Consider the following 18,376-nt stretch of genomic DNA (forward strand, 5'->3'; position numbering starts at 1 on the left):
TTTTTGCTAAGGTTGCTGAATATTACTTTAAATGTCTACAATATTGTTCAGGTTCTTCTATTTGATGTAAGGCTGACTTTCTAACATACCTGATACACACTTAAGAAGGCAGCTGTATTTCCGCAGTTTACTTCTACATCATTTAATTAATTAATTTGTTCTATTAGCTGACTTTTTCAGGCAGTGATAGTAAATACCAAGTCCTTATAATGAGCTTGTTTTAGCTTTTTCAGCTTCTTTCTTATAGAAAAAACTAAAAGAATGTTGCCAGTTTTTGACAGCAAACCATGATGTGTGGTTTCATGAATATTCTCTGGCTATATTTCAAGGAGTTAGATGATCAAGATATTTGTTCACACATACAGAAAAAGTAGGAGGATTAAGGTTAATGAAAAGCAAAATGGAGCATAGTGCTCCTGCGTCTTGTGTTCTCATCTTCTTATTTCTGCATGTTGTCTCCTAGATTGTTTCTATATTATAATTTGAGAAATAATTATTTTCTGTTTTGTGTCAATACAGAATCTATCAAATTATCTGATTCATAATATATATTCATATGAATATATATTCATCATTTATAATATAAAAAACCAAAAATAATATTTTGTTTCCCATCTTCAGCCTAGTTCCTTCAAGACAGTGTTCAAAGTTTATCTTATCCTGTGACACTTATTATATATATTATTATTAATAATAAAAATAACATTTTTCCAATATAACAAACTAGAAGTCATCTTACTTCAATAGGTCCCATAGAGATGTCTATATCTGATCTCTTTTCTTGAATGGCTTTTAAAGCTTCCATTGCTAATCTGACATCATCTAAGTCAACCAGAGGTCGAGCCAATTTGTTTAGGTAATCATTTATGAATGATATTATGTCTAGCAATTTCACTTTATATTCCTCATTTAAATAACGACAGAGGACCATCTTCCAGGAATTGGCTTCAATTGTTAAAGCTTTCTTCAGTGGTCCTGGTTTTAAAAAACAATAATTTAAAAAAAATTACTCAATTCATATCCTAATTTTTTTATTTAAAAAGCCCACATCATCACATATGGTTCTTTAACAGTAGTTAGAAAACAGCAGACAAGCAATTCCATTACAGCATTTTAAAAGTTTCAAAACAAATTCAACCATAACTAAATATATTTCTGTTGTTTTATTGTATATTATGGTATCTGTAAAACCTATTGGTAAGCTTACCTAGTGGAGCACATAGAGAAGATGAATAAAGAAAAAATGTCTACTTATTAATGTGGATTTTCAGAGAATAGCTTTGATATACATTAACCAAATGTATTAAGATCAGTGATATTTAAATGCTTTATACCCTTTGAGGAAATGGCATCTTGGGATTTCAAAATTGGGACTTGGAAGAGTTCACAGCTAAAACTGTAAGGAGACACACCATGTTATATGCACTTAATATATAATCACAAATCAACACTGAAGAGACAGAAGAGTCAAGAATTCAAATTTATTTTCAGAAAAAATTAGGATTTTATTAGGCAGCATTTTGTACTCTGGTAAAAGAAAGCAACATATACTAATAGCATAAAACACTTCTGCTCAAAAAACCACAAATTTTGCGGCAGATATAGATGCTCCTTTAATAATGTGTCTATTAACATTAAAGAGATGATTCGTGAAGCCCAGGCACATTTCAAGAAAATTACCACACCCTTCCAGAAGTTAAAATGTGTAAATCACAATAAATCAGTTCCCAAACCTAAACTGAGTCCAAGAAACTACCTGCTGTCCCAGATCATAAAAGACATTTAACATCTTTGTTCTGTAACCTAGAGGACTTGGGTCCCTGTGATGCAGTGGTCACACATGACCATCAACAAAAACCATATTCTTTTTGATAAAATCTTTCTTCCTACTCTTGGTCACACAATATTAGATAGTTTTCCAGAGTGGTCTCATTAAAAAGAAACTGCATCCAGAAACTGGATGAGGATGTGCAGTCAGCAGTCTGACATTTTCGCCTGTTCACTGAAAGAAATAGGGTTAATGCATCACCAAGATCCTGAAATGAACTCGTCTTCAAAGCAGGCATCTTCTGCTTCTCTGATGTGCAAGAAAGACAAATTTCACAGATTATTTCTTAATCTCATCAAACTAATCTGTCGTAAGAAGAGGGTTGCTCATTAGAAATACAGCCACACCGATATTTGCAGCAGGACACATTTTCTACTTGTCACTAGGTACCAACCAGATAGTTGGTCAAGAGAAGATGTGTTAGTCTTGTAATAACCTGTGAGGTGAAAGGGATAAGTGCCATTGGAATCCTTAGCACAACCAACTGTGGCACAAATAGAATACACAGCTTAATTCGGAACATAATGCTCTGAGAGCAAGAGATACTAAACATGGGAATGACTAAGTAGCCATGTCTCCTGAAACAAACACTGAAAGGGAACAACACATTAATGCTGTTAAATGCTAGTCTTTCTCCAGTACCAAAGAAGGTGCTTTTATGCTTCCAATGCTCTTTATAACCATTGGCTGATGTGATGCCAGACAGGAGTACCAAGGATGATCAAATCAGTGTCAATACACATTCATTAACTCTTTGGAAAGTCTCTGTAACAACTTCAGATTCATGACAAAACTTAGTGCCCACATTTACAAGCAGAGAAGGCACGGAGAATTGAGGAATGGAGGATTTTTTATCACAGACTTCTTAGAAGGATCTGAGTGAGCCAGGGCTGACAGTTGGTGAGGTCTCTTCAGTGATTTTTATTCATATTGAAATATGTCTAGATATATTTCAATATAAACACATCGTGTGAGGGTGAGCAGCTGGCTCATGGGTCAGGCACAAAGGGTTGTAGTGAACAAGGTGACATCAGACTGGGGACGTGGCAACAGTGGGGTACCATAAGGCTCCATTTTGGACCTTAGGCTCTTCAACACCTTCATAAATGACATGGACATAGTACTTGAAGGAATACTAAGGAAGTTCACAGACTAGGTGGAGCTGTTGACTCACCTGAAGTCAGAGAGGCCCTGCAGAGAGACCATGACAAACCAGAGGGCTGGGGAATCGCCAACCATGTGTAGCTCAACAAGGGAAAGTTGTGCCGGATTCTGCACCTGGAATGGGGAAACCCTGGATTTGGGACAGACTAGGGAATGAGATGCTGGAAAGCAGTGGCACAGAAAGGAACCTGGGTCTCCTGGTTGATAGCAAGCTGAAGATGAGTCAGAAGTGCCCTGGAAGCCAGGAAGGCCAAGTATGTCCAGGGAGCATCAGGCACAGCATCACCAGCCAGACAAGGGAGGGCATTCTCCTGCTCTGCTCTGCACTGGGGCAGCCTCACCTTGAGGCCTGTGTGCAGTTTTGGTCACCACAAAATAAGATACTAAACTATTAGAGAGCATCCAAAGGAGGTCAATGAAAATGATGAAGGGCCTTGAGGGGAAGCCGTATGAAGAGCAGCTGATGGCACGTGGTCTGTTCAGCCTGGAGAAGAGGAGAGTGAGAGGAGACCCCATTGAAGTTACATCTTCCTTGTGAGGGGAAGAGGAGGGGCGGCCACTGATCTCTTCTTTGTAGTAACCAGTGACAGGACACAGAATGGCCTGAAGTTGCGTTAGGGGAGGGTTAGGTTGGATATTAGATAAAGGTTCTTCACCCAGAGGGTGGTTGGGCTGGAACTGGCACCTCAGGGAAGTGGTCACAGCACTAGCCTGACAGAGTTCAAGAAGCATTTGGAGAGGGCTCTCAGGCACATGGTGTCATTCTTGGGGATGGTCCTGTGCAGGGTCAGCAGTTGGACTTTAATGATCCTTGTGGGTCCCTTTCAACTATGCATCTTCTGTGATTGTGTGACTATTTTACTGATTATCTTACTGTACATACTAAGATAAGAAAATGTCATACCTGTGTGCAATTCAATTGGACCAAGAAGCATAACGGGTTTAAAATTTTTCATCTCTTGCTCAAACGTATCGTAGTGAACTATTTCTTCTTTAATTTCAGACAGGGTAGGACCAGTAGCAAAAAATTCCTGTGTGCAGTTTAAAATGTCAATCAACAAATGTCCATTTCCATAATTTTGGTAAAACATGTTGTAACTGTAATTCAGCAATTACTGAAAATGTATACCATTATTATACTTAGTTTTAGCCTTCTGTAGCCTTGCTAGCATTGTAAAACAAATGTTTATAAATTTCTCTGTCACTAACACTCAACCTTGTTGGGAAATTCCAACCAAATTCAACAGAGAAACAGATAACACAGACATATTAAGGATCTACTTGTTTTGTGAAAACAGGTGATGAAACAGAGGTCATATGCATGCCCACGCTTACAGAAAGACTACCTCATAAGCCCAATAATGTGAGAAACAATCACAATAAAACACATTTTCTAAGTAGTTCCCTGAGCAGAACTCAAAGGTAGAAATATTTTGTGATTCTGAAAAGCTGCAATTCAACAATATTACTTAAGACCTGTACTGATTATGCTTACGCTGCATGGGCAAGTAATAAATGCTGAAAGCATTTATCATCCCACTTCTACTCTTCTGTCCAGGAGTACTCAGGCAGTGGAAGGGTTAGCATAGTGGAAAAGGAAGAATGTAGAAATTAAACATGTGTGTATGAAACTTAACTGCCTTATTATTGAAGGTTTCACTGTAGCAGTAGCCTATTCATCAGTAGTAACTAGATCAAGCTAGTAACATTAATTACTTTAGACTTAAAATTTTAATTGGACTAACAGGAAAATTTCAGCCCTGCTTATGAATTGGTGGGGTTTTAACCCACATAAACTCCTCTTGAATTCTACCATTTCATGGTCACTGCAGCATAAAATTGCCCCTGAGCTTCACCTTCCCCACCCCCAGCTCCTCCTTGTTGGCGAGAACAAGGTAGAGTATGGCACCTCTTCTCATTGGCTCTTCCATTACTTGGTCAAATAAGTATCATCAGCACACTCCAGGAACCTCCTGGATTGCTTATGGCCTGCTGTGCTGTTCCTTCAGCAGCATGAGGATCAGGGTTTGTGAGTGTGAGGCTGCTCCTGTCTGTCTACAGAAAGTCTCATCTGCTTGGACCTCCCGGTCAGGCAGCCTGTAGCAGATCCCCACTATAATGTCACCTGTCCCTGCCCTCCTTTTAATCCTGACCTGGTCTTCCCTGCCTAGCCTTCCTAAAGAGGCTGTGTCCCTCCATTCCAACGCTCCACTCATAGGTGCCATCCCCCCTGTGATTCCAGTAGCCTTGCAGGCATGTGCATATCTCTAACTCCTCTTGTTAATACCCTGTGCTACCTGTGTTTGCATAGAGACATGCCTCATATCAAACTGGGTTGCTTTTTTCTGGCCAAAAATCCAGAGTTACACAAACAAAATAAAGCAATTACCAGGTTTTCAGTATCTAGAATGGCACAGAATCATTAGCAGATACAGTACCATTCCTACAGAAAGATAAAAGAAGCATTTCAGCTGTAAATGTGTTTTCTACATCTTTTTCTTTTCCTTGATTTTTCGCAATGTTTTCTGATTTCAAAAGATAGGATTAATGAAGAATAGTCCTGTAAATTATTATCATTAAACTGACCTGAAATATGGCATCTTTATCTTCTGTCCACAACACCTTATATTTATCAAATTCTTGCAGAACGTCACTAACTCCTTCTTTTAGAGAATTCCCAGCAGAAGAGAGCATCACAATTATTTTAGTAATAGCTTCATTTTCTGCAACACCCGAGTAAAAATTTTTTAACTTTCTGACAACCTCATCACCTCCTTCTGTAAAATAAAATTATATATAAATCAATGAATTGCTGACAGTCTGATTAGAATTCTCCTCTAAACCTATGCATACCAAATTGAGCAATGGTGCTCTTCAGAAAGGCTGAGTATGCTTCTTCAAAGATCTGTCACACTGCTTAATGTGAAGTACCAGCTGCTAGCTCATGCCAGGCACTATACAGCTAGAGCAAATTCAGTCTAAAATGAACGTTTTCAAATGGAAAGAAAATAGTCATCTTCATTCACAAATTTCATTTTCTCAATGAATGAAATGAATGAATGAAATGAATGAATGAATGAAATGAAATTTCATTTTAATGTAACTGTAAGCAGAACATCAAAGGCCACATAAAATTTCCACATTATTTAATATTTTTTTTAATTTTTGAAATTAAAGTTTTGATGTATATACTGCTTAAAGCTGTGTAAACTTCTCAAACTCTTTGGTTAATTGCTGAGAAAATCTGGGTCAATATAGAAACTGATATTCTTCAGATCTGATGAGCTCCTTCTGTCATAACAATCCCTGAGCATTTTGAAGCAGATTTCAGTGAACAAAGAAGAAAACTCCACCCTTCCCACAGCATATATTTTTTAATGGGGGGAATTTGAGGCAGCTCCAAGTTCTCTTTTACTCTGAAGCCTTTTTCTGGGATCTGCTTACTGGAAACAGTCTCAGATTCATCCATCCTTACCAGTGTACTCCATAATCTCATTGCTATAATATTAACATATGCCCCCAAGTGTTGCTGGTGTCTAGTTAAAGGCAATGAAAATGGTCATTTGCTGATGCTGTATTTTGACACAGCAGAGGAAAAGACTCTGAGTGTCTGACAAGGATTGGCTCCTGCTACCCTGCTTGAAGCCCATTAGAAGAGGTGAGACTCATACAAGACACATCAGTAGAAGAATAAAGTAACAGCTCTGGACTGTCAGAAATAAAAACTTTCCAAAATGTTACAGATTTTTTTAAGGAATGATAACAAAGATATAACTAGATTGCATATCACTGGGTCTAACAGCTAAGAAAAACCCACATGTAAAATGTAAATATGTAAAAACATATTTAGGTTTTTATGGTGGCTTGCAAAATGTATGGAGAGACACTTTGAAATAATATTAAGAAATAAAGTATTTGACTAAAATGGATGTAGGTCTGTCTCCAGTCAAATATTTTTCATTCACATGAAAAAACATTTGAGGTGTTTTTAATCCAATCTAGGAATACATCCAGCAATTAAAATATTTCCTAAAATCTGTCTCTTGCTGTATCTCAATATTTCAATGAAATTTAGTATAAAATCATGGTTTATGGTTTCAGCTATATCATTATGGCTACATTCCACAATAAGGAGGTAAAAAGATTGATCAACAGCTTACTTTGCTGTAAGTTAAGTAAAATATTCAGAATCTAGGAATTTTTCAAAGTTTTTTGCTTACTGTTTTTTGGAGTTGTAATACTTAAGTAAGCCTGAAAAGCTATTTCTGAAAAATACAGGTAATTAAATCAAAATAAACTCCCCAAAATTAATGTAAAATAATCCACAGTAGGCTTCTCTGATGAAAAGTGAGCTTATTTACACATATTTATATATGGCATAGTTATTAAAGCAAAAAGCAAAATGAAAAGTAAAACAAAACCTAAACAAACAACTTACTTTCCCCTTTTTTGGCTTTTTTTCCTTGCGATCCAAAGCCTGCAGAAGCTGCTTGCCGCATGCCTGTTTCTGTTTTTAAAATAGATTTTTGCAAATGCCTCTGTCCCCACTGAGCAACTCCTCTATTTACTTCCAGTATTAAATGAATCATGCGATTGATGGCATGCTGTATATCATCTAAACTGGGAACTATTACCTATTTAAAACAGTTGAAAAATTGTTGAAATAAATGCAACTAATTGTCATTTTTGAGACCTCAGTTTTACTCCACCCATAGTGAATTGCAGAGTTGACCCCAGAAGAGAAGCTGGAAAATACAACTTTAGCAAGTTGTCTGGCTCAGAATTGCTTCTAAAGAGATGAAACATACTGTGATGACCTACCATCTAATTATGCACTCATACTGTGGGTGAAAAGTCAACCAAGTATATAAGCAGATAGATTTACTGGCTTTTTTTTACAGCTATTAAAAAAACTCCTGCAACATTTTAAGCATCATTTTTATAATGACTTTTATATAAAATATGGGAATACATTACAAACCTTGATTTTTACACTCTAGAATAACAAAGCATTAGAAATTGCATGCTAACATGCAACCACCACTTCCCACCCTTCTCAGGCCTTATGTATGATCAGCCACATGCATAAAAGCAAGGCTCTTGCAAACTCTCATTAGAGTTTAGCATTAGCAAAGAGGTATTTTTCCCAGAATTATTTGATTACTGCCCTGGATCAGCCAAGCCTTTGAGGACTGGAAAGAGAGATGTACTTCCTTTGCAGTGGGTAGAGCTTGGTGCTTTATGCTTCCATAAATATCAATGGAAAATTCATAATATCAATATGAATATGGAAAATTCATAAATATCAATACATCTCGCTTGTAATTTCAATATAAACCCATCAATCTTTATAAGATATTTGAGAAATTTTGCAACCTTCTCTCATAAAATAAAAAATACATATTGCTGACATATAGTTATCTTACTCTACAAAAGGAAAACAAACTAATGCTTTACTTCTTTGCAATTGAGCTGCCTTTTTTCCCCTGTACATAGAAATCCACAACTCCTTTTTCTGGCTTTGAATCTTCTATTTTTGTTCAGTGTTCCTCATTCTGGTCATCTAACTTCCCATTTAGGTGACTAAAGCCAAACTGAGCAAAGATAATGCTCACTATTGAAATTCAACAAAAGTATTTAGATTACGCAAGTAAGAGAATAAGAATAAGAACAAGAATAAAGCAAGATGTAGAACCTATTCCATGTAATAGCAGTAATGCAACTACTACACGTGAGGAGAACTGTAATCATTCTGCAAAGAACACGGATGAATGGATTGCAATGTAATTCCTAAACCACAGAAGGTTAAAAAGCAAGGTTCTGCAAGCACAACTGAGACAGAGGCCAGAGCATTGGGACTGCAAGCACATTTCATCAGTGCTCTCAGCACACTGAAAGATATGAGCAACTGCTCTCCTTTGGAGAAGATGCTGGTTCAGTGGAAGTGTGCCCACACCCTGCGCTTGGGCAAATGCAGAGATAACTGTAAGACAATGTATCTTACCTTACCTATATAAAATAAAACTTACCAGATTTGGAATCTCAAGGTGTACTTCTGCTTTTAGAAAAGGAGTGACATTCTCAGATTTGCTGTAAAATGATTTTGACACATATCATAAACACTTTACCACAGAACCTCCTCACTTTATCTGAGAAATATAATTTTGAGCTACATTTTCTGACCAAAGCCTCATGGAGAATTTTCAAATGAAATTATGTACTATTTCCAAAACTTACAGAAGTTTCTTGTTTAAAGGATAAAGAGAATAGCTAGAGCTCCACCATTCTGACAAAGGCTAACTTGGATCCAGCCATTGCTTTCAGAATTTTTTCTCCAGAGTATTTTCTGATTCTGGATTTTAAACTCTCAGGTTCAGAATGATGGAACTCTGCCAGTGGTTTGAATAGGGCATAAGAAGGTCTCATTGATCATTAAATGCAACAACCTATCAAGAGCAAAAGTTGTCCCATTACATTTTAGGTAAGTATTCAACAGAATGAAAAAAAGTTTCAAAGATGACAAGCTAGTGCAAAATTATAAAAACATGATGTTAACCTACTCAAAACTGAAATTAAAACCTAAAAACATAGAGCAAAGTACAATTTTAAATGCTGTTGTATGATATATTAACCAAATAGGGAGAATTCAACAATATGATACAGTAGACAAATATGAAGGAAACAACCAAAAAAATTCCCATTTACTTTGATAAGGATTTCAATACATTTTTTATGAAAAATGTCCTTAGGAAAAAAAAAAGCAATTCAGACTTTAACAAACATTAACGACAAAACATCATAATCTTCACTTGCTTGAACTAAATTCTCTTAATAGAATTCTAAGTAGGCTTTTCAAAGTACAATATATTATACTGAAACAATTCTGTCTCTGAACTCTATGCCTGTTCGAACGGAGAAGAATCTATAGAAATCATACTGAATATAAGAGAGTGATTTTGTATGGATCTTGCCATTATCATGAAAAATTCATAAAGAGTGCATACTATTGAGAGAATCCTTCGTTTGCAACTTACATTGGAACACTCATTCTTCTTTTTATACGATCCAAAGACAGTCGGGTTGATTTCTGGAGACTGACTAGCAGCCGGCGACTGAAATAGGCAAGTAAGTCTTTACAGTTCTGTAATAAATAAACCATACATTATTTAGCATCATGTTCACATAGGAACCTGAAAATTATTGCAAAAACGTCTTAAGTCAAACCTAATAGGTTTTGTCAGAAGGAATTTATGCTGTAAGCTACATGAAAGGCACAAAGTGAGAAGCTGGGGGGTTGTAAGCAAGTAAATAAGTAAAAGCTGCATGGAAAAGAGAATACAGTATGTGAAGAAACAACTTGTCTTATTCAGATAACAAATACTGAAATCTGTTTGAAATACACTCCTTCAGAAAAGCTCTCCATATTAAAAAAAGAACAAATAGAAAACCAAGCCACAAAACTAAACCTTGAATTATTCCAGAATATTGGTGCACATGCGCCTATTTTTGAATAAGAGACAAATACAATAAAATGCAACGGGATCAAGAATATGAAAATACAGTAATATGAGATTATCACTATTTTTAAAAATTGCAACATTGTAGCATTATTGTATTTGTACTTCCACGTTTGAGAGTCCTTGTTCTTTACTTCTACTTTCCTTCTCTGCTGAACATGAAGAAACTGCATTCTTTATGGGAAAAGTACAAAGACAATCTTTACTGATGAAGTTGGAAGAGAATGATAGAAATTATGAAAGATCCTGCCTACCCAAGAAGGGAAGTCTGTGTTATGGCTTAGGCACATTATTGTCTCCAATTTTTACACTTACCACTTTTGTCAATAATTTGTTTAATAAAGGTGATAATTGGAATAAAATGCAATATATTTGTAAAAACTAAAATCCATCTCAAATGCACTTTTTAGGTAAGCTATTTCATCATTTGTACATTACATTTTATACTCTCCATGTGATGTCTTTCTGTAACATATATATGCAGCTACCAAAACTCAAGATCCTGTTTACTAATCCAACTGGCCTAAAAATAACTTCCTTATTTTCACAAAATACCTTTTTAAATTCTTCTTCTTTATCATTGCTCTTGCTATCTTCACTTTGAGATCCTTCAGCAGGAGTTTTTTCTTTACCTTCAAATGCTATACGTTTGTCTTTTCCTGTAAATTAAAAAAAAAGAAAGTTGTTATTATACAAATATTCTGCTTTAAAGCATGCTGTCCCCTCATTAGAGGCAAAACAAATATTGACTTTTATTTAGTAATACCTGGATCACCAAAAATTGGTTTTATTTCATGACACTTTTTCACACCAGGAATGTGGTTTAGAGACCGGCCTATAAGGCTTAGATTAGCAAACACAGTGCACTACCACTCTGTTACTAAAGATGGATAGGCAGAAATTATTATATCCATGAAAATGACCAAAAAATCAAAATAAGCATAAACAATTTAACAAAGGACAGAGAAATATTTTCATGTCATCTTTTTCTGCCTGCATCCTACTGAACCATCTGCAGTATTGACCCTGCCTATGCCTCTACAGCTGGAGAAACCTGAACCCAGAAGGAAAAAATCCCATGAAAGAAAAGAGCTCCATTACTGATTATGCCTCAAAATAAAATTTTCCTGAAAACATTTTTTTCCCCTAAATATAAACTATTTCTCTTGTAACAATACAGGATCTTCTAAAATCTTTGTAAGACATCCCAAAGAAGTGAGAACCAGTCATTCAAGTGCCAGCCTTTGACTATACTATTTTAAACTGACCAGCCAAAAAAGCACATAATTGTACTTCTGCAGGAAAGTTAAAAACAGAAGGACAGTACCAAATAGCTGACAGAGCTGAGAAGAGAGGAACACTGGATTTAATTTACAGGTGGCGAGATGTGACATGGGAGAGTTATGATGAGTGACTGATAGAAATAGAACTTGAATGTTCTTCCTCTAGAGCAAATACTTTGCTAATCTAAACAGAAGGACAGCTTTTAACTCTAGAAACCCCACAACTGAGTTATCTCTGTACTTCATAAGTTAGTGGTTTAGTTTAACAGTGGTTAAAGAAGGCAGAGCTGTGACACAGATGAAATTTTAGTTGGAGGAAAATTTGTTTAGCAAATGAACTAAAACATATCAGTTTTGATAAAAATTAGCTAACGTCCACAGAACTTTTTATTTAAATAAGCAATATTAACTACCTTGTAATTCTGAGGGTCTAGGAGATGGAAATTCATAATGCTTTTCAAATATCTCTATTAGATCTTGAACAGCATCTTCAACGCGCATGCTTTTGACGTTAAATAACTCAGAACACTCTTTAGTATATTCCTGTTAAATAAAAATATCAATGCATTATCATAGTTAACACTGATTATCTTATTACTGTTTCTCTTGATGGAGATTCAAAACATTTTCCTGAATATTGTATTAATCAGACCAAAACCATTTCAATGAAACATATATACTTACTAAAATATACTTGTACATTTATAAAAACTTCTGCTATATTATCACTATATTTTTAATGCCTAAAAAACCCCAGATTTTAAAATGCAATGGTACTTTTAGGTGCTTAAAAAAATCCTGAATATTGAAGAGAGGTCACACTCGGAATCTGAAATTACCCAAACACTGTTTCAACTGTCCTTAATAATTTTATTTACTTGCACTGATTCGATAATTAATACATTTTTAGCCTATTTTGTACTAAAAAACTTTCAGATTTTCAAATATACTTGTTGGAAAGTATTTTTTGCCTTCTCCTTAAAAACAATTTGGAAAAAATAGGGGGGGAAGAAGGGCTATATATCTCTGAGGTCCTTCATACACAAGAAATTTCATCTAAGTACAAAGCACTTAAATAAGATGATCTATGAAATACTACAGCTTAAGTATCTCAAATACCAAAGAACCAATATATCTTCATATAAAATATTTTAACCAATATCATTTAATTACAAATAAAGTTCTGTATTTCCACGTAGAGAATTTTATAGCTTTATTTTCATTTACTAAGGCATTTTTCCTAACATGCCCTAAAATTCAAGCTGAAAGATGTAAAGTGGCACACACCTCATTGTCAGTCAACAGATCCTCAATTTTGATAGCACCATCTACTGGTAAGCTAACTAAAGAAGTACTTGATATTTCTTTTAATATTGTACCAATCCGCACATCACTTATAACATTTACCTAAAAAGAGAAAACCACATTAATACCATACATTTATCTTTAAAGCATAATGTATTCCATTTTAGAGCGCTTTAACAGGTAAAGAATGTATTGCAGAAAAATAAATGCAAGAATGTTACAGAGTAGAAAATTCTCCAAGTGAATAATAAGAGTTATGGTAACTTAAGTAACAATTACTGGACTCCCAAAGAATCCTGGCTGGTTTAACTGCAGTTTTAGGCAGACAGGCAGTAACAAAAAGTCAGACTCTGGATCATTCCTGTCATGCAAGGTACACTGCTTCTAGATTAAATAAAACAGAGTAATAGAACAAGCTACATCAATATAATTGGATACTTGTTCATAGTCTTACTGACCACAAGTTTAGCAGCAAGGCAAGTGGGGTGGGTCTACTGTAAATTGCTTATGGGTTAATCTTCAGTCCTTCTCCTTCTTTTAGTCAACTCTATTTTTGCTCAGGTTTTGATCCTCAATTGCAGCATTATTAGTATACAGTTAACTACACTGAATTGTTTTTCGCCATGGAAGAATCCAGGTAAAAGTGACTTCTGTCCATCTTTTAGTCTTTTATCTGAAGTAGTCTGCATTTGTGATATTCCATCTTGTTTTTCACAATATACCTCATGCTTCCATTGCACATCACTTTTTTTCCTGTTTGACAATAATAACCCATTCACAGAAATCAAGAGTCTAACCAAGGTTAACTTTTTTAAATTTATATGGCAGGGAGAAGTAAAAAAAAACCACATACAACTCAAATTTATATAAAAACATGGTTATTTTAGATATCCTCAGGCTTACAAAACTGTTCATTTCTGACAAAGACAATCTTTTTCCAGGTTTGGGTTTCAGTGGCAAACAGGGCATTGCTCATAATTATGATTTTCTGACATACATAAAAAGAACTAGATACACTGACTAGTGACTAACAATCTCCTACCACAAAGGAAACACAATTTACAATATTCATAGAAAAGATAATAGCCACACAGTTTAATCATCAAGCCAAAAGGGCAATCTGACTGTCAAGTTAAAGTCTTGAGAAAAAACCAAGCCAATACTGGTCCTTAAGCATGGTAAATCATAGAATCATAGTATACCAAATTGAAAGAAGACTTCAGGGATCATGTGGTCCAACGTTTATTGGCAAAAGCACAGCCTAAACAAGACAGCCTAGCACACTGTCCAGCTGAGCCTCAAAATTGTCTGGGAAATACACCACTTTCAGTGGGAGATTATTTCAGTGGCTGACTGTTCTCACTGTGAAAAATTTTCCTCTTCTGTCATATTGATAATTCTCCACAAGTAGCTTATACCCATTACCCCCCCATCTTTTCCACATAAATTATTGTAAAAAGGGAGTCTCCATCTTCTTTGCAGCCAATCTTCAAATATTACACCATGATGATAAGGTCTCCCCTAAGCCTTCTTTACTCAAGGTGGAAAAAAACCATTTCTCTCAACTTTTCGTCATTTGTCAGACTTCCCAGTCCTTTGATCATTGTTGTGGCCCTTCTCTGAACCCTCTTCAAATGTCTTCTGTATAGCAGGGACCAAAACTGAATCCATTTTGGCCTCACCAGCGCTAAGTAGAGGAGGATGGTGATTTGTTATCACTGCTTATTTATGCAACCCGACATCCTGCTGACTTTCTTTGCTGGAGCAGCACACTGTTCACTCACACTGAACTTGTTATCCACAAGGATGCCCAGGTCAGGTAGATCTCAGCCTATGCTGCACTCCTGAATGATGTTTGCCCAGGTGCAAGACCTTACATTTGTCCTTGTTGGACTTTGTAAGGTTCTTACTAGTCCACTCTTCAAGCCTATTCAGGTCTTCCTGTCGGGTGTCTTTCTACCTTCCCATTTAGCTTGGTGCCATCAGCAAACTTTGTCAGGGTGCACTTGATCCCATCATCCAGATAACTTATGTAGATATTAAATATGGAATAAAATAAATTCAGAAATTATGTGATGAATACCAAGAGAGTAAAAGAGCACAGAGCAGCATGCAGAGAACTGTGAGAAAAGAGCATAATCTCATTCATTATTTTATGGGCTGCACAAAGAGTTTCACAATATGCCTGCTATGGATAGAATTAATGCTCCAAAGTTCTCCACTCAACAGTTTTTACATGGAAGTATCTTTTATGCAGCTGCAGTCATGGACAAGCACTCAAAGACAGGCATTGACTCTGAAAATCGGGAGTGAAAGCCGCAGCATCTGAAGACAAGAAGTGGAAATAGATTCTATTTTAAGGACAGTAGGAAAAATCAAATATATGATGGCAATAATAGAAGAGAATCATTGAGTGTATCCCTACTCCAAGAAAAGCAGCCTAATTTAAAAAGCAATAAAATTTGTAGGTATGGTACAAAAATAAGTACAGATTATGTCTGAATATGAAATATAGCATCCTAGAAATAATTTCTGTAAGGTATTGGTTTTAATTATATAGTGAGCAAATGTTTACCCTTCTCAAAAGCTGCCTATATATATGCAGAATTTGATCAGCTTCTTTAAAGAAAGTTTCCAGTGTGACAGATGACCAAGTCAACATGGTAAGTCCTTGCCTCAACACAGCTTCCATCTAAACATAAAGATATATTTTAATAGATTAAAAAAAAAACCACAAGAGAAAACAATTAAAACAAGTTCTATTATTATATTTACTAACATTGCTTATAAAACAGAGTGGTGTGCAAGGGAGGTTACAAGCTTCCAATTAAAAAGGTCAAAGGAATTTATGCAATAGAAAGGAAGGGGAGGGTAGTGCATACTACAGCCTCAGGTTTTTAGTTTCTCAAACTTCTGTCCAACTTTGTAGTTATACAAACTTACACAAAGTGTGCAACCTTTCAGTGTGACTACTTACAAACAGAATGGGGAGGGTTACTTAAAACATTCAGATACGTACACTTGTAAATGTCTGGCAAAACAAAATGGCTTGTGGGATGGACATCCTGCATCTCCAATAAAACTGTACTTTTAGTGTAGCATAAAACATCATAGTGTAGCATTCCACACCACTGAAGAGACTCAATTTAAAAAGTTAATAATTCCTTCTGAGCAAATTTCCATGTTAAAGCCAGAGATTTGTGGAGATAGATAGACCTCAAAGACCATATTTTTTGTTCTACTGGTCTTCTATCTCATAGGCACTAAGATTATTTGACCATAAAGCACATTATTTGAGAAATGTATGAGGGATCAGAAAAACAAATTTTTAGTCTTAAAGGTCTCAGAAAAATCAATTAAGCTCACAACATGCAGATCCATCTAAATATTTCAGAATTATAAATTATTATTAAGGTATTTTAAGATCCTATGAGGTATACTGAAGTGCATAGAGCAGTACTAACCCTTTGCTTTTTTGGTGTCAGCAGATTTACAAACACATTTCGTGTTCCTTTACACAAATCTTCATAAGATTCAATAACACCCTGTTGATTGTTAGAAAGGATAGCATCAAACAGAATATTTAAAACATTTCTTTACTCAAGAAAACAATTTGTCATACAATCAAATCATCTGAAAAAGGATATTGAAAACTGCACAATGCTGTATTTGAAAACAAATGTAGAATTTTACACAGACATTACATACCTATGAACATCATTTCTGGGTTGTAATGAATTTGTATTATGCCGTAGAAGGAGAAATGAAAGCCACCTTTTTGTAACACTTTCTTAAGGCACAAAGCCAGAAAAAGAATTAACTTTCTCTAGAACTGAAGACAGCTTAATCTTTGCAATAATCTCTTAATATTGAGTATCATATCCTTCAGATGCTTAAGTTTTAAAATATCCTCTTCTCTTATGCCATACGCACACACACACAGAGAAGTCTTGTATGATGCACAAGATACAGGCTCCCCAGGATACAGGCTCTTCAAATAACACCATAGCAGAGACTACAATAGGTATAACAAATGTAACTTCTCTTGCAGGAAACCTGCAAAATTCTTCAAAATTCTTCACAATTCCAAACCAGACTAACTCCAATGTTTCTTGTCAAAAACTTTAAAACCCTGCATTTTACTGTTTTTCTGACTGTGAAAACTATTTGTATAGCTTAAATTATCTCATGACCAAAGTATACTTAGTATGCCATTGGGTATATGAAGTATATATTCTTATATTTAAGTATCTACCAGCCCACACAGGACTTAACAGGGGCTTTTCAAATGAGATTTTCTATGTTCACCTGTGCATTCCACAAATTTACCTTAAACTACCTCTTACCCAGCTTTAATCTTTAGCTATAGAAAAAAAATCCATGTTTAAACACACTCTCTTTTTAATTTTTTTGAACAGCAATCACGATACTTTTCAAGTTTACCTCTAATTTCAACTTGTTTGACTTCAATTGATCTTCTATTATTGCTAGTTTGAATGCTTGCTCTGGTACTTCCAGACCCAGCTTTATCATACATTTTGTCTCTCGCACAATCTCTAGAATCTGGGGATCAAAATTAACCAGGAACTTCTCAGTTGTAGGATGACGCACAAATATCGTGGATTGTAAAACTGTAAAGACATTCTAGTATCAGTTTCAGAGGCAAACAATTGTTTAACTTCTATAAATTATTGCGAAATCCATATTTCTAATGTTATAGTGATTAAGTATGTAGGGTTACTTGTGAAATAGCTTCATGTTGTTTTCAGTTAAAGAAAATACACAACCCACTTCCATCATATTAACTTTCTGTCTTTCTCTTCATAAACTAAACAAGCCTCAGATACACTCTTATTTGTGTCATAATTTTTCTCAGCCCAAGTTAAAAAATCATGAAATTAGTTCTCTAAGTATCAGGAAACATGATGCTTGACTATCAAACATTTCTAGCTGTTTAATAATAATATATTTGTCCTTAGAAGGACTGGGGCAATACAACCTTATGAATTATTATACTGGAAAAATAAAAACTCTGAAAGAATTCTTAAATAGTACACATAGAGAATTTAAATACCAGAATTTGTGTCACTAATGATTACAGTCATCTGTACAGTCAAACAGTGTACCAAATCTGCAATCCCCTGCATCAAAACCCGGCATCAAGGTCAGTAAAGCACTGAGATTGTATTACTGAGTCTGATAACTGGACCATGATTTACTCGCACATGTTAAGGGTAAATGAAGCTTTAAAAAAAATCTGATTTAATTTATGTTAACTT

At 35.3% G+C, this 18,376-nt stretch overlaps 1 protein-coding gene across 1 annotated transcript in view; it reads right to left on the reverse strand.

Moving 5' to 3' along the window:
- The window catches only part of DNAH8 (dynein axonemal heavy chain 8), a 114,673-nt gene that overhangs the window by 76,290 nt on the left and 20,007 nt on the right, over positions 1 to 18,376 (reverse strand). The window contains 12 exon segments of the mRNA XM_030944732.1: positions 740 to 975; positions 3,897 to 4,023; positions 5,579 to 5,769; positions 7,431 to 7,626; positions 9,022 to 9,114; positions 10,035 to 10,133; positions 11,065 to 11,168; positions 12,206 to 12,335; positions 13,080 to 13,199; positions 15,673 to 15,789; positions 16,562 to 16,642; positions 17,541 to 17,728. Of these exon segments, the coding sequence (XP_030800592.1) occupies positions 740 to 975; positions 3,897 to 4,023; positions 5,579 to 5,769; positions 7,431 to 7,626; positions 9,022 to 9,114; positions 10,035 to 10,133; positions 11,065 to 11,168; positions 12,206 to 12,335; positions 13,080 to 13,199; positions 15,673 to 15,789; positions 16,562 to 16,642; positions 17,541 to 17,728 (1,682 nt within the window).

This window comes from Camarhynchus parvulus, chromosome 3, assembly GCF_901933205.1.
Source record: "Camarhynchus parvulus chromosome 3, STF_HiC, whole genome shotgun sequence".
NCBI classification, from domain to species: Eukaryota; Metazoa; Chordata; class Aves; order Passeriformes; family Thraupidae; genus Camarhynchus; species Camarhynchus parvulus.